At 31.1% G+C, this 15,291-nt stretch overlaps 1 protein-coding gene across 1 annotated transcript in view; it reads left to right on the top strand.

Annotated features, from left to right (window-relative positions):
- The window catches only part of LOC142229025 (uncharacterized), a 549,429-nt gene that overhangs the window by 397,665 nt on the left and 136,473 nt on the right, over positions 1-15,291 (top strand). The window contains 1 exon segment of the mRNA XM_075299556.1: positions 4,147-5,626. Within this exon segment, the coding sequence (XP_075155671.1) occupies positions 4,873-5,626 (754 nt within the window). The 5' untranslated portion in view covers positions 4,147-4,872.

Raw genomic sequence — 15,291 nt, 5'->3', positions numbered from 1 at the left:
TCCACATTAACATTTGCTAAAATGTTGGAAAATGATGCACCCTCTACGTTGGCTGCCAATTTCATGTAAATTTAAGTTCTTTACTAAAAAGAAGTCTGGTAGAAGCCTGTTCAAAAATCATAAAATTATGTACCGAGTTCCCATTTACGGACAACCCACTACTTTCAATTTAAGAAAAAAAAACGGACAAAAGGGAACCCTCCCCCCACCTTCGCTCCACTCCGACCTGATATCGGACTATCACGTACCCTATATTAATTTCGCAACTACTCAATGGTCCCTATAAATTCTATCGAAGTAAATCGACAAAGTTTATTTCAATTTTCCCCTTCCCCAACCAGATATCGAAAAATCATATTCTAATTTAAAAATCATGTATAAATTGAATCACCTCCTCCCACGTTCCCCGTAAATTTCAAGTAGATCGGCGATGTTTAAATTTTGCTCTGTTGTTTTAAAGGGCCGTCACTTTCTCCGATACAATATCGACAAACACCGTAGTGAATAGCACCCCTAACCTTCCCTGAAAATTCTTGAAACTTCGTTCATAACCTTCCCCCACTGCCTTTGTAAATTTCAAGAAAACTTAAGAATTTTTGTTTTTTTTGCAGTTTTAGAGAAGGACCTACTCCCCGACCAAATATCGAAAAGTGATGTAGCGTATCTTTTGTAAACGTCCCAGAAAATGTCAAGCAAATTATAAGCCTAAAGGGGCGGCCTCTCTTCCGTCCAAATATCACAAAATCAGGTATCAACTATTAATATCGTAACCTCTCCCCAGTCCTCTGTAAATTTCAAGTAACTCGGTAAAGTTTAATTGTTTCTCTGTATGTAGTTACTTAAGAGAAGCGGATGTCTCCCTATGTCCTTTTATTTTTATTAAAAAATTAGGAACCTGATATAAATATCATAACCTCACTAATTTTTCCGTAAAATTTCAGTCGGGGGAGTTTAGTTTTGTTTCCACTGTACTTTAAAAAAAAAGTCGGGCAAAGGGGTGGTCCCCCTCCCCGACCAAATATCGAAAAATAATGTAGTGGATTTTTGTCTAGATGCCAACCCCAACATTCAATGAAAATTTCAAGCAAATCGAATAATTTTGTTCCAAGTTTAAAAAAGTAGGGCAAGGGGGAGGTCCCCCTCCCCGTCCACATATGAAACCATCAGGTACCCCATATTAATTCCATAACCTCACCGCATGTTCTCTGTAAATCTCAGATAATTTAGAGAATTTTAGTTTTTTTCACTGTACTTTAAAAAAAGTCGAACAAAGGGGAGGTCCCCCTCCGCCACCAAATATCGAAATATAAAGTAGCGGATCTTTGTCTAAATACCAAACCCAACCTTCAATGAAAATTTCAAGCAAATCGGTCAACTTTGGTCAAATTTTCAAAAAGTCCGACAAAGGGGAGGTCCCCCTCCGCGACCAGGTGTCAAAAAATGAGGTACCCTATTTTCACCACATGAACGCCCCCTACGATCTCTGAAAGTTTCAAGTAAATCGGTTCAGCCGTTTCGGAGCCAACTCGGAACATACAAACAAACAAACAAACAAGTAAACAAACATAGATTGAATTTTATATAAAGGGTGATTTGTTAAGAGCTTGATAACTTTTTTTTTAAAAAAACGCATAAAATTTGCAAAATCTCATCGGTTCTTTATTTGAAACGTTAGATTGGTCCATGACATTTACTTTTTGAAGATAATTTCATTTAAATGTTGACCGCGGCTGCGTCGTAGGTGGTCCATTCGGAAAGTCCAATTTTGGGCAACTTTTTCGAGCATTTCGGCCGGAATAGCCCGAATTTCTTCGGAAATGTTGTCTTCCAAAGCTGGAATAGTTGCTGGCTTATTTCTGTAGACTTTAGACTTGACGTAGCCCCACAAAAAATAGTCTAAAGGTGTCAAATCGCATGATCTTGGTGGCCAACTTACCGGTCCATTTCTTGAGATGAATTGTTCTCCGAAGTTTTCCCTCAAAATGGCCATAGAATCGCGAGCTGTGTGGCATGTAGCGCCATCTTGTTGAAACCACATGTCAACCAAGTTCAGTTCTTCCATTTTTGGCAACAAAAAGTTTGTTAGCATCGAACGATAGCGATCGCCATTCACCGTAACGTTGCGTCCAACAGCATCTTTGAAAAAATACGGTCCAATGATTCCACCAGCGTACAAACCACACCAAACAGCGCATTTTTCGGGATGCATGGGCAGTTCTTGAACGGCTTCTGGTTGCTCTTCACTCCAAATGCGGCAATTTTGCTTATTTACGTAGCCATTCAACCAGTCGATTATGTAGACCATAAATCGGACGTAAAGCGCGAAACACATTTCGAACCGAACACTGATTTTGGTAATAAAATTAAATGATTTGCAAGCGTTGCTCGTTAGTAAGTCTATTCATGATGAAATGTCAAAGCATACTGAGCATCTTTCTCTTTGACACCATGTCTGAAATCCCACGTGATCTGTCAAATACTAATGCATGAAAATCCTAACCTCAAAAGAATCACCCTTTATATAGATATATGTTCATATTCTTAATCAGGAAGAACTTCTAAGACGATTTAACCATGTTCGTCTGTCTGTTGTAATCACGCTACAGTCTTCAATAATGAAGCAATCGTGCTGAAATTTTGCACAAACTCGTCTTTTGTCTGCAAGCAGGTCAAGTTCGAAGATAGGCTATATTGGTCCATGTTTCGGTATAGCCCCCATATAAATTGACCACCTGATTTGGGGTCATGGGCTTCTAGAAACGGTATTTTCTATCCGATTTGCCTGAAATTGGATATCTCGAGGTATTAGAGGACCACAAATAGGTGTACCGAAAATGGTGTCCATCGGTTCATGTTTTGATATATTCCCCATATAGACGTACCTCCCAATTTTATTTCTTGGGCTTCTAGAAACCGTATTTGCAATCGGAATTGCCTGAAATTTGAAATCAAGTTTCGTGTGCCGAAACTGGACTGTATGGGTCCATGTTTTCGTATAGCCCTCATATAGAACGGTCTCCCGTTTTTTACTTTTTGGGCTGCTAGAGACCTTAGTTTTTATCCAATTTGCCGTTAAAATCATAAACTAAGGCAAATTTTCCTTAAAGTAAAGAAATTTTCTTAAAGTAAAGTATTTTCTATCCGATTTGCCTGAAATTGGATATCTCGAGGTATTAGAGGACCACAAATAGGTGTACCGAAAATGGTGTCCATCGGTTCATGTTTTGATATATTCCCCATATAGACGTACCTCCAAATTTTATTTCTTGGGCTTCTAGAAACCGTATTTGCAATCGGAATTGCCTGAAATTTGAAATCAAGTTTCGTGTGCCGAAACTGGACTGTATGGGTCCATGTTTTCGTATAGCCCTCATATAGAACGGTCTCCCATTTTTTACTTTTTGGGCTGCTAGAGACCTTAGTTTTTATCCAATTTGCCGTTAAAATCATAAACTAAGGCAAATTTTCCTTAAAGTAAAGAAATACATTTTTGATTGAAGCAAATTGTCATGAAATTTACTGAAATATTGAATCCTTAGATTTAAGATTAAAATGCCTCAAATATATACTAAGAATTAGTTTGAGGATTTAGCATCTTTGGTTTAAAGTTTTTTTTTTTTTTGGAATTAAGAAAACATTTTTACTTTGAAGTATCCGTTATAATTTGGATTTGTGTCAGAAGCGATGAATTTAATATGGGCTTGTCATAGGAGGGACGTCATTCATTTCAACAGCCGTTGCACTGAATTTCCATCGTTTTTTAAGGTGTGATGGAAGTGAATTAATTTTTTATTTTTCATATTTTGTCAAACAAAGAATTTTCTATGTATTCCAGGGCTTGTATGAAACGAGTTATAAAAAATTGAATTAAAAGAACTCCCTGTGTAGTTAAAATAAAAAAACATCTTTGGGAGGACATTTTTGGAAGTGCTTTTAAAGTTGTGAATTTAGGAAAACTTTCAATTTTTTGCTGGGATTACAAACTAAAAAAATGCCGTTGTTTTTGTTGAGTTGATACATTGACTTAAAATTTCATACAATTAACATAATATAGTTGCCTCATCTCATAAAAGCCTTATTATACAAATGTAATAAAACTCTTTGGTTAAAAAATAAAATTATGTTTTGTTTTTTGTATTTTTGCAGATAATCGCTAACACAACAAAAGCAAAACTAGCGCTCAATGTTTAACTCTGTGTGTATATTTGTGTCGCAATATAGTCCTAACAAAAATCCAAGACTAACACAATTTGATGTACTAACCAAAAGCTAACAAAAATTAGACATAGCAAAAAAAAAGAACAATCAACAAGCTCAGCAACCACTAACTCCAACGAAGCTAAATCCAAGGGGATTCAAGGAAGAAATTTGCAACAAAAAAAATAACCAAAGCGAAAAATGATTTATACAAAATTCTGTAAAATTACTAAAAATAGTGCCAAAGAAAAGTATGATGTACCTGAAAATTGTAAAATTTAAATTAAACTAGAACAGGCATATTAATAAACCGAACGACATAGAGAGAACAAAATGATTTATAAATAGTAAAGATACCAAATAGAAAAATCCCCTCCCGAAAATTGTTAACAATAATAACCATTGACATCCCCCGAAAACCAAACTAGAGAGACTAAAGCAATTTTCAAATCCATAATCCCCTTCCAGTAGTAGTGACGTATGGTAGATTGATACTTGATATCACATAGGTAAAACAAAACGAAAACAAGAAAAAAATCAATTTGTGTTCCATTAGAAAATAAGCTCAGCAAAACTACGAAGAAAAGAGGAAAACAAAAGGACGAAGGACTAACTTTTCAACAAATCCCACAATTGCAAAACATTTGCATAGAGCAACAAAGTTTTGAAGTTACCATGGCAGGTCCACAAGTACAACGTCCCACAAGCGCCTACTATACCGGTTTAAATGGCTCTTCCAATGGAGGCCATCAGGGTGCTGATGCTGGCGGCAATGGAGGAAACGGTGGTGGTTTAGTCACCAGCATATCCCATCATACGGGTTTGCACACCATACGCACCATATCACATGACAGTGAGTTAATCTATCGCGGTAGTGTGGTAAATGCATCCAATGGCACACACTTGACGCATAATCCCAATACCACTAACAATGGTGCGACAGCAGGCGGAAGCGGTGTTGGTATAGCCGCATCATCTGAGACATCGCTGCCACGGGACACATGTATAGCAAGCACCAGTCGTTCGGTTATCCAACAACAACCGGGACCAGGATCCACAATAGGTAGTATTTCTGGTGGTGGTGTTGGCGTTGGCGTTATGGATGGCTGTGGCAATACCATGAATATCGCCTCAATAGCTGGTACAGGCCAAAATCCCAATGATGCTTTAATTGTTCCTGTGACAACAGCTTTGACACAATCGCATTCATCGCATTCCTCCTTTCAAGCTTCCAATCGTGGCAAACAGCGTAGCATAGAAATTATTGTCGATGCCTCAAAGTGTGGCAGTGAAGTGGATGAGCTAAAGGGCGAAGATGATGTGGAACAGGGTAAATCGAGACGTTCATCGAGGCATCGTCATAGGCCGTTGCATCGAAGACTGATGACATATCTGAGGAGTTTATTCCACAGAAGTACCACACAAACTGGTAAGATTAGGTCATAGTATTTTTTTTTTTAATTTTATTGTCTTTGTCAGTTTAAAACATATGAGAGTTTTTTGGAAAATGTGTTTGCTAACTAATTTAATAACAAAGGCCGTTTTTATGTAGCTCCATATGGTTTTATATATCAGTTAGAAGTCAATTGCATATATTTTATATGTGGATTAATTTTAAGATGTTAACTGTTTTGTGAATACATAGACAGAATGATTATCATATCTGTTCTACAATTACAACATTTTGGTTAGCTTAGCCTGCTCTAATGAAGGTTCATTAAAATGGGGGTTTTTTATATTTTCCGTAACCATTGAAAGCTTTCCTATCCCTATATATACACAGTGAGCAAAAAAAAAGTTTTACACCAATATGAAATAAATTGTGAAACGATAACTTAAGTGGTTAAAAATATATCGATGGAAATAGGGCAAATATTAAAAAAACGTGTTTTACAACGACTCTTTGCCGCCAGAAAAGTATAAACCATTGAAAAAAATGTTTCTCATGTTCGTAAAGATGATACTTTAACTTAAGAAAAAAAAAACAACTAAAAGAAAATCGACCGAAAAATTACAAAGTTACAAGCAATTGAGTGAATAAATCCGATGCCAAATCATACAAATATGAGCCACTCACCAACACAAATATGCGTTCATGTATGGCATTCGTTATTGTGAGTAGTTTAAGCACGGTTGCCACCGTTGGTAGAATTCTGTCGAAAATCAGATGAGACTTGTTACTGTTTGGTACATTGGTAGAATTCTTGAGCTCTAGGTAGATTTTGTAAAATATTCCTCTTCATCTAAGAGATACTTCACAAATTTTCTATAGAAATAAAATTTTAATAAAATTTTCTACAGAACCAAAATTTTGACAAAAATTTATATAAAAATAAAATTTTGACAAAATTTTCTATAGAAATAAAATTTTAATAAAATTTTCTATAGAAACAAAATTTTGACAAAATTTTCTATAAAAATAAATTTTTAACAAAATTTTCTATAGAAATAAAATTTTGACAAAATGTTCTATAGAAATAAAATTTTGACAAAATGTTCTATAGAAATAAAATTTTGACAAAATTTTCTATAGAAATAAAATTTTGACAACATTTTCTATAGAAATAAAATTTTGACAACATTTTCTATAGAAATAAAATTTTGACAACATTTTCTATAGAAATAAAATTTTGCAACATTTTCTATAGAAACAAAATTTTGACAAAATTTTCTATAAAAATAAAATTTTAACAAAATTTTCTATAGAAATAAAATTTTGACAACATTTTTTATAGAAATAAAATTTTGACAAAATTTTCTATAGAAATAAAATTTTTACAACATTTTTTATAAAAATAAATTTTTGACAAAATTTTCGTTAGAATAAAATTTTCTATAAAAATAAAATTTTCTATAGGAATAAAGTTTTCATAATTTTAAGTTGTTTCATTATTTTTATACCCTGCGCCACGCTGTGGAACAGGGTATTATAAGTTAGTGCATATGTTTGCAACACCTAAAAGGAGACGAGATAGACATACTCGTATGGTGTCTTTGGCAATATTGTTCAGAAGAGCCGATCTATCCATGTCCGTCCGTCTGTAATCAATCAACTTTAAATTTGTTATAAGTATGTACTTTGGGTCAGAATAGAACCCTATTGATTTTGCAAAAAAAATCGGTTCAGTTTTAGATATAGCTCCCATATATGACTTTCGCCCGAAATCTACTTATATGAACCCAGAAGCTGCCTGATTTAGCCTGATTTACTTTAAATTTTGCACAAGGAGTACAATTGATAGTGTCGTTAAGTGTGCCGGTTTGATCGAAATCGGTTCAGATTTAGATATAGCTCCCATATATATCTTTCGCCCGATATGCACTTATATGGCCCCAGAAGCCAGAGTTTTTCCCTAATTTGCTTTAAATTTTTCACAGGGAGTAGAATTAACATTGCAGCTATGCATGCCAAATCGGTTCAGATTTATTTATAGCTCCCACAGAGGTCAAAGTTGTAATGCGATTTACGTGAAATTGTGGCCAGGGTGTAGAAATAACATTATAACTATGCATGCCAAATTTGGTTGAAATCGGTTGAGATTTAGGGATATATTTATATTTAGGTATCGAAAATGTGGATCTACAAAGTGGTGCAGGGTATAATATAGTCGGCCCCGCCCGACTTTAGACTTTTCTTACTTGTTTTTTTTTTTTTAAGAATGAATGAAAAAAATATAAGTCAGTATAAAGACATATACTTTTCTTAACTCCTACAAAGTATTTTATTTCGATACATAGATATAATTTTTACAAAGTTGTCTATACAAATAAAATTTTGACAAATAAAATTTTTTGTTTGGTTGTTAAAATTTTCATTCGCCTCATTTTTTACGACTCATTTTTGTTTTTTTTTTTATTTTGAACAACATTTTGTTTTCGACCATATGCCCCATTTTAGAAAAATTTGTTTACTATCACCATATGCAAGCATTGAGGATTTATGCTAACGTATTTTCTTTCAATTTACAATAATTCGTACCATCCCTGTAGGCATTGACTCTTAACAACTCCTTTGACCTTTCCGTTCTTTACCAAAACTATTGAAATGGACCCCCATCAATGATTGGTGCAGATATGATTTTTCAAAAAAACTATAGCATCATAGATCTTTGGCTATTTGCCTTTGGACATTAACTCCGGACATATGTTTCATGCCTTTGAAAGCCTTTGTTTTATTGCAAATATTTTGGGCGTTTTTTTGGAATAGTGCACAATATGCAAATGAACAAAATACAAGTAAAAGCAAATATTGCAAGATTAATTGCACCGAGAACATGTGTACGCCTATGTTCCATTTGCTGCTAACCAATTCGAGGACACTACACCACACAAATACACAGCAGGTCAATGCAATTCTATGGAAGTTTTCCATATGGATGGTTAGCAGCACTAAATAAACAAACGAGAAGAACAATACCCACATAAACAAAATGCACAGCATTAGATAAACAATGGTGAGTTGCAAATAAAAAAAAAAAATAGCGAAGCAATGTAAATAAAGGCCATTGATGGAAACATTATTCAACTTCCTACTGGGCAATAGGGTGTTAATATAAAGGTACCTGTGTCCCAAACTAACTAGCTGTATACTAAAGTGATTTCCTAATAGAGCCCACAATACAGTCCCCTTTATTGTAAGTACTATCAAGATATAGAATTCTCTATATTTTATTAATCAAATGTAAAAATAAGATTTAAATTGTTTATTTGTCGAAAACATACCAAACCAAATTTTACAATTTTTATTTCTATAGAAAATTTTGTCAAAATTTCATTTCGTTATTGTTGTTTTTTTTTTGTTTTTTGATCTCAGCTTAAAGCCATGCATTGACTAAACTACAAGTGTAGCTTAACCAACAGAGGAAAAGTATGCTTGTCAAATTTATTTGGGCAAAGCCCTATAGACTGCAAGATGGTTGGATGTACAGCTGTTTCGGAATTACCACATTCCTCATCAGCATCCTCTACTTGCAGCAAAACTATCAACCAATTATCAGAATAAATTCGGGTAATTCACTCAACCCAACGTGAACTACACTTGAACCTCCCGAAAAAGGGTTTGATAGTCGGCTACTGCCTAAACAAATTTGCCAGCATATCTCTTTTCCTTTGCCAAACTCAAATCATCGATTTGTATGTATTTGGCTGGGTTTGTTTTTGAGCGTGCTTCCTCTATCTTCATTCGTTTTGTTTGTTATTGTTGGCTTCTCTTCAATCGTTATTGTTGTTTTTTTGTTTTTTGATCTCAGCTTAAAGCCATGCATTGACTAAACTACAAGTGTAGCTTAACCAACAGAGGAAAAGTATGCTTGTTTTTCGGGAGGTTCAAGTGTAGTTCACGTTGGGTTGAGTGAATTACCCGAATTTACTCTGATAATTGGTTGATAGTTTTGCTGCAAGTAGAGGATGCTGATGAGGAATGTGGTAATTCCGAAACAGCTGTACATCCAACCATCTTGCAGTCTATAGGGCTTTGCCCAAATAAATTTGACAAGCATACTTTTCCTCTGTTGGTTAAGCTACACTTGTACTTTAGTCAATGCATGGCTTTAAGCTGAGATCAAAAAACAAAAAAACAACAATAACGATTGAAGAGAAGCCAACAATAACAAACAAAACGAAAAAATTTCATTTCTATGGAAAATTTTGGTCAAAATTTCATTTCTATCGAAAATCAAAATTTTGCCAACATTTTATTTCTATAGAAAATTTTGTCAAAATTTTACTTCTATATAAAATTTTGTCAAAACTTTATTTCTATAGAAAATTTTGTCAATATTATATTTCAATGGAAAATTTTGTCAAAATTTTATTTCTATATAAAATTTTGTCAAAATTTTATTTCTATAGAAAATTTTGTCAAAATTTTATTTCTATAGAAAATTTTGTCAAATTTTTATTTCTATAGAAAATTTGTCAAAATTTTATTTCTATGGAAATTTTGTCAAAATTTTATTTCCATAGAAAATTTTGTCAAAATTATATTTCTATTGAAAATTTTTTTAAAATTTTATTTCCATAGGAAATTTTGTCAAAATTTTATTTCTATTGAAAATTTAAACAAAATTTTATTTCTATAGAAAATTTTTTTAAAATTTTATTTCTATAGAAAATTTGTCAAAATTGTATTTCTATAGAAAATTTTATTAAAATTTAATTTTTATAGAAAATATTGTCAAAATTTTATTTCTATAGAAAATTTTATTAAAATTTTATTTTTACAGAAATTTTTTTTTCAAATTTTATGTCTATAGAAAATTTTGTCAAAATTTTATTTCTATAGAAAATGTTTTTCAAATTTTTATTTTTATAGATTTTTTTTTCAAATTTTTATTTTTATAGAAAATTTTGTCAAAATTTTATTTCTATAGAAAATTTTGTCAAAATTTTATTGCTATAGAAAATTTTGTCAAATTTTATTTCTATAGAGAACTTTGTCAACATTTTATTTGTATAGAGAATTTAATCAAATTTGTATTTCTATAAAAAATGTTGTCAACATTTTATTTCTATAGAAAATTTTGTCAAATTTGTATTTCTATAGAAAATTTTGTCAAAATTTTATTTCTATAGAAAATTTTGTCAAAATTTTATTTCTACAGAAAATTTTGTCAAAATTTATATTTCTATAGAAAATTTTGTCAAAATTTTATTTCTATAGAAAATGTTGTCAAAATTTTTTTTCTATAGAAAATTTTGTCAATATTATATTTCTATAGAAAATTTTTTCAATATTATATTTCTTTGAAAAATTTTGTCAAAATTGTATTTCTATAGAAAATTTTGTCACAATTTTATTTTTATTTCTATAGAAAATTTTTGAAAAACTTTTATTTCAATAGAAAAATTTGTCAACATTTAATTTCTATAGAAAATTTTGTCAAAATTTTATTTCTATAGAAAATTTTGTCAAAATTTTATTTCGATAGAAAATTTTGTCAAAATTTTATTTCTATGGAAATTTTGTCAAAATTTTATTTCTATAGAAAATTTTGTCAAAATTATATTTCTGCTGTTGTTTTTTTTTTTTATTTCAGCTTTAAGCTGAAATCAAAAAAACAACAGCAATGATTAAAGAACAAAAACCAACAATAACAAAACAAAACGAATGAAAGAAAGAAGAGGAAGCACGCTCAAAATAAAACACAGCCAACTTCACTCAAATCGATGATTTGATGGTGGCAAAGGAAAAGAGAGATGTTTGTACGAATTTATTTCGGCATAAGCCGGCTATCAATGTAAAGCATTTTTTTCGGAAGGTTCAAGTGCGGTTTATTGTTGGATTTAATGAAATGTCTGAATTTATTCTGATAATTGGTTGATAGTTTTGCTGCAGGTAGAGGATGCTGATGAGGAATGTGGTAATTCCGAAACGTGCGTCCATCCAACCATCTTGCAGCCTATAGGGCTTCACCCAAATAAATTTGACAAACATTCTTTTCCTCTGTTGGTTAAGCTACACTTGTAGTTTTGTCAATGTATGGTTTTAAGCTGAAATCAAAAAAACAACAACAATGATTAAAGAACAAAAACCAACAATAACAAAACAAAATTATATTTCTATAGGAAATTTTGACAAAATTATATTTCTATGGAAAATATTTTTAAAATTTGATTTCTATAGAAAATTAGTCAAAATTTTATTTCTATAGAAAATTTTGTCAAAATTTTATTTCTATAGAAAATTTTATTAAAATTCTATTTTTATAGAAAATTTTGTAAAAATTTTATTTCTTTAGAAAGTTTTGTAAATTTTTATTTCTATAGAAAATTTTGTCCAAATTTTATTTCTATAGAAAATTTTCACAAAATTTTAGTTCTACAGAAAATTTTAGTCTTATAGAAATTTTTGTCAAAATTTTATTACTATAGAAAATTTGTCAAAATGTTATTTCTATAAAAAATTTTGTCAAAATTTTATTTCTATAGAAAATTGTATTTTTATAGAAAATTTTGTCAAAATTTTATTTCTATAGAAAATTTTGTCAAATTTTTATTTCTATAGAAAATTTTGTCAAGATTTTATTTCCATAGAAAATTTTATCAAAATTATATTTCTATGAAAAATTTTTAAAATTTTATTTCCATAGAAAATTTTGTCAAAATTTTATTTCTATTGAAAATTTGGTAAAAATTTTATTTCTATTGAAAATTTGGTAAAAATTTTATTTCTATAAAAAATTTGTCAAAATTTTATTTCTATAGAAAATTTTGTCAAAAATTTTATTTCAATGGAAAATTTTATTTTTATTGAAAATTTTGTCAAAATTTTATTTCTATAGAAAATTTTGTCAAAATTTTATTTCTATAGAAAATTTTGTCAAAATTTTATTTCTATAGAAAATATTGTCAAAATTTTATTTCTATAGAAAATTTTGTCAAAATTATATTTATATAGATAATTTTTCAAAGTTATATTTCTATGGAAAATATTTTTAAAATTTTATTTCCATAAAAAATTTTGTCAAAATTTTATTTCTATAGAAAATTTGTTTAAAATTTTATTTCTATAGAAAATTTCTTCAAAATTTTATTTCCATAAAAAAATTTGTCAAAATTTTAGTTCTATAGAAAATTTGTTTAAAATTTTATTTCTATAGAAAATTTTGTCAAAATTTTATTTCTATAGAAAACTTTGCCAAAATTGTATGTCTATAGAAAATTTTGTCAAAATTTTATTTCTAAAAAACTCTTCTATCACTGTAGTGATAGCTTTGGATATGGATTCCTAAACGTTCATTTAAAATTTATTTAATGTTTTCAATTAATCTAATTAGCAAATCTTATTCGAAAGTTAACATTTTATGGGAGGTAAGAAAACTATGTCTCTTTATACTCTCTTATACTTTTTTCACTACTTCTCCAAAAAGAAAATTGATTAAAAAACTTGCACTCTAATACACAGTCACTTATATGTGAGCATTTTGTCAATGTTAATCTATGTGGGCGTGCTAAGTTTTATTGTTTTCTTTTCTGGGGGAGGCGAAAAACAAATATTTAAGAATTGTACAAACAAAAGATAAAAACACAACTACAGGGACCGCCAACACATCGGTTACCAAAACGGGCGACATCGAATGCATAGACACGTACGCACTTCAAATACCTCTATTTGGAGTCTGTACAAATGAGCTGGCTTTCTAGAGTGCCTGGTGCAACATAAAATGCACACGGATGCGTACATGTTTTTCATTTCAGCTTTAACAGCCTGTAGATAAGTTTTGAAAATGCATTTACGTGAGTTTGCAAGTAAACCGGATGAGAAAGGTATGAAAATACACTTTCGTGTTTGTGTGTGTATGTGTTTGTGGCATTTATGTATGCAGCACAAGCTCACGCATTATAGCAAACATCAGGTCAAGGTTTACATACACAAACACACACGTACATTTTGACAGTTAAAACAGTGGTTTAGTCCTTGTGTGTTTTGACGAGAGAAATGAGATACATCCACTACAAATGGCCACAAGTCACAATGTACAGTGGAGAACTCCAAGTGCACAGAAGATCCTTTAGAGTTGTATACCACACAAGCTCACACAAACTACTTTATAATCATTTGTTTTGTCACAGTGTTTGTGGATAAACATTTGAAAATAAATCTGTTGGTCGTACTTCTATTACTGCAGTACCATGTGTTCACATAAATATGCCTGCAACTATAGAAAATAATGTTAGTGGAAAAGCATAAAAGTTTTGATAGTATAGCCTCCATATAATAGTTCTGCAATTACTTGAAAATAAACGGACTATACGAAATTACTAATTAAAAAAAATTAAAATGCATTTTGAAAACGTCAACAACGAAAAAGGTCGACAGTTCCACATTATGAAAAAAAAAGATAGTAGAACTTTCCAATTTTTATACACAGATAAAAAATAAGTTTGAGAACCAATAACTTTTGTTGGAAAACCAATAACAAAATTTGTTAATTTCCCTGAAACAAACTAATTTGTACTTTTAATAACCATTATTACAAAGAAGTTTTTATCAATCGTTACCATCAGAAAGCAACAAATAATTTGTGATCTCAATAACATAATTTGTAAGTAATTTGTTGAGCATCCAACATTACAAAATATTTGTTGTTGAACGTTACATTTAATCCTCAACAAATATTTTTGAATTTGAACGAAAAAATTTGTGTGTGGTTTGTTGAAGTCTATCAATGACCTGGCGTATTGACAAAACATTAAATTGAAATTAAAATTGACAGAATTATGCCATGAATTACACCAAAATTGTTGGAACAATTTTGGAGACATTTTGTTAAGTACGAACATAGAAGTAATATGACCAAAATGTTATTTGTGGACGGGGAACGTCTAATATTTTTGTGTCGAAAATCCTATACTCAGTTTTGTGACTGTATGACGTTTTTAAATTTGAGTAGTCCAGGGTCTAGCAAGCATTTTGACAACTTTTTGCCCAGCGCTATATATTCTAGTTAATTAGAATTGTAATAACTCTAATATCGATATTAAAATGGTTTTATTAATTATCTATCATACAACAAACACATTTAAGAAACTATCAAATTGAAAAATATAAATTTTACACAGGCATTTATAAATGCTTGCACGTGCATGCTTGCTACCATGCACGTGCATGTGCTCATAATCAGCGATGTGCGCGTAACCAGTCTTGTATTTTTGTTTTTATACCCTCCACCATATGATGGGGGTATATTAACTTTGTCATTCCGTTTGTAACACTTCGAAATATTGTTCTAAGACCGAATAAAGTATATATATTCTGGGTCGTGGTGAAATTCTGAGTCGATCTGAGCACGTCCGTCCGTCCGTCTGTTGAAATCACGCTAACTTCCAAACGAAACAAGCTATCGACTTGAAACTTGGCACAAGTTATTGTTATTGATGTAGGTCACATGGTATTGCAAATGGGCCATATCGGTCCACTTTTACGTATAGCCCCCTATATAAACGGACCCCCAAATTTGGCATGCAGACCCTTTAAGAGAAGCCAATTTCATTCGATCCGGCTGAAATTTGGTACATGGTGTTAGTATATGGTCTCTAATAACCATGCAAAAATTGGTCCACATCGGTCCATAATTATATATATCCCCCGTA

The sequence above is a fragment of the Haematobia irritans genome, chromosome 3, assembly GCF_050003625.1.
Source record: "Haematobia irritans isolate KBUSLIRL chromosome 3, ASM5000362v1, whole genome shotgun sequence".
Classification (NCBI taxonomy): Eukaryota; Metazoa; Arthropoda; class Insecta; order Diptera; family Muscidae; genus Haematobia; species Haematobia irritans.
This window is presented reverse-complemented; position numbering and strand designations above follow the sequence as displayed.